The sequence below is a fragment of the Austrofundulus limnaeus genome, unplaced genomic scaffold, assembly GCF_001266775.1.
Source record: "Austrofundulus limnaeus strain Quisiro unplaced genomic scaffold, Austrofundulus_limnaeus-1.0 Scaffold81, whole genome shotgun sequence".
Lineage (NCBI taxonomy): Eukaryota > Metazoa > Chordata > Actinopteri > Cyprinodontiformes > Rivulidae > Austrofundulus > Austrofundulus limnaeus.
The window spans coordinates 297,384-299,226 of NW_013952483.1; the positions used below are offsets into that span (position 1 = coordinate 297,384).

Sequence of the window (1,843 nt, forward strand, 5' to 3'; positions counted from 1 at the left end):
GTTCAAAAGAATGTCCCAACACAGACGAGCTACATCTAATGGCCAGAACTCTGCAGTTTTCACTCATTTACAGGCCAGGAACGTTGGTTTGAGAGAGGAGTAAAAGAAGCCTTTTTTGTGAAGAAAGACCGTCCATCATTAAACGGAGGTGGAGGCCTCCGCTTTCAGTTGTCCCCCTTCTACAGTGCTGCCATTGCCAGTATCACTCCACCCCCTGTTAACAATAGGTGTTAATTAGGTGTCAACAATAGCCAGGTGATGTGAGTATAAGTCACATGGAGGCAGTGCTTAAAAACCTGAATTTTGCCTGAAACTCTCAGACTGAAGAAGTCTCTTGGAGGAGAGACGAAACATTTCATTAGAGAAGAACCCGTCCAGAGGACCTACACAATTTTTTTTCTTTTTGAGCATAAATAAGTCATATTTATACCCAAACATTTTAAACTAAAATAGTTCAGATGTGAAATCTGATGTTTTAAAATAACTGCAATGTCAGTGTAGATTATCTTTTTGTACAGGTCATTATGAACCTTAATATGAAGTGGCATCAATATAAACTAACATACCTTTGATTTTGGGGCACCTGCTTGTGATGGAGTCCCAGACTCAGCTAAAGTACTACCTGGATCCTTTTCAATGAAAAGAAGAAAATAAAACAAACTTTTGTAATGAATTACAAGTCAAATCCTTCAATTTAGTGTCTTATAATTTTCTTTAGAACATATTTGATAACCCGGTCTCTATTTGCTTTATCAAAAACAATTGGCAATTTTCAATATACAAATTAAAAATTAACTAGTAGTATTTGCAATAACTAGTTACCAAAATGTACCTGTAGGAGATGAAAAATAAATAAATTCAAGTTGAATGCTAGTAAATTACTGTGTTTTATGAATAAAGTATAATATGTCTATTCCATATAAATATTTACAGACTAAAGTATAATAGTTTGTTAAAGTTAGCTGTCAGCTATATTCATGAAAAAAGCTTTGAAGTAAAGATGCTTCAGTAAAGTTGCGTCAGATTAGCCGAAGCTAACTCATCGACAGCAAATTATTTATTTACCTCCATCTCTGTCTGACGGTTCTTCAGGGTCTGTCTGACGGTTTCATCGACAGCAAATTATTTATTTACCTCCATCTCTGTCTGACGGTTCTTCAGCTTCTTCTACCACTTAGAGAGAGACAGGTCGCTGAACAAAAACACCCAGTTTGATATACAAGATTGTATCAAGTCTTACGGAGTCCTAACACGGAGACATTTCCTCTGTTTTGGTTGTGAGCTAACAGGCTAAAGCAGCGACCTACTTCCGCATTCGTCTACCGTATATTCTTCAGGTCACGTGATCAACCAGCAAATATTTATTTTCAGTGATTAAGCTCAAGAGTTTTAAGGCTAAAATAACTGAACAAAATGAATTGTCGCTATTTTTAAAAATAATTGTATATTTAATTCTTTACTCTTTCTGCAGTGCACCAAGATTATTGAAATAAATTGACTCTTAACTGCAAAGAAGCTGCTTTACAGTGGGCATTCAGTAAAATGCTGCTGTAAAACTTAAAAATAATTTTAMATGATTTGTTTTAATGATTGTTTTATAAATTTCCTAATCAAAGTATAACTGGMAGTTATGCTAATAATATATATTTACTGTCTTAAATAATTTGCTGTCTTTGTTGACCATTTAAATTCTCCCACTTGAAAAATATGTAATTAAAACATGTAAAACAAATTAAATAAACTAGAAAATACAACTGGCGGCAGCCATTCTTGATCACACTAGCTTGTCTTATGTCATAAGGGACTTGACCACATTCTTAGCATTTGCTTATAATATTATATT

At 34.1% G+C, this 1,843-nt stretch overlaps 1 protein-coding gene across 2 annotated transcripts in view; it reads right to left on the reverse strand.

The window, feature by feature from the left end:
- Positions 1 to 1,315, reverse strand: part of gcc2 (GRIP and coiled-coil domain containing 2) — a 23,308-nt gene extending 21,993 nt beyond the window's left edge. Inside the window, exons 1-2 of one of the 2 annotated variants that reach the window (XM_014011489.1) lie at positions 1,135 to 1,315; positions 567 to 629 (exon numbers count right to left, since the gene is read on the reverse strand). In XM_014011489.1, the coding sequence (XP_013866943.1) occupies positions 567 to 629; positions 1,135 to 1,140 (69 nt within the window). In that variant the 5' untranslated portion in view covers positions 1,141 to 1,315. Of the gene's footprint in view, positions 1 to 566; positions 630 to 1,065; positions 1,091 to 1,134 lie in introns of those variants that run through there. The other variant, XM_014011490.1, reaches the window with a different exon arrangement.
- Positions 1,316 to 1,843: the final 528 nt, after the last annotated feature.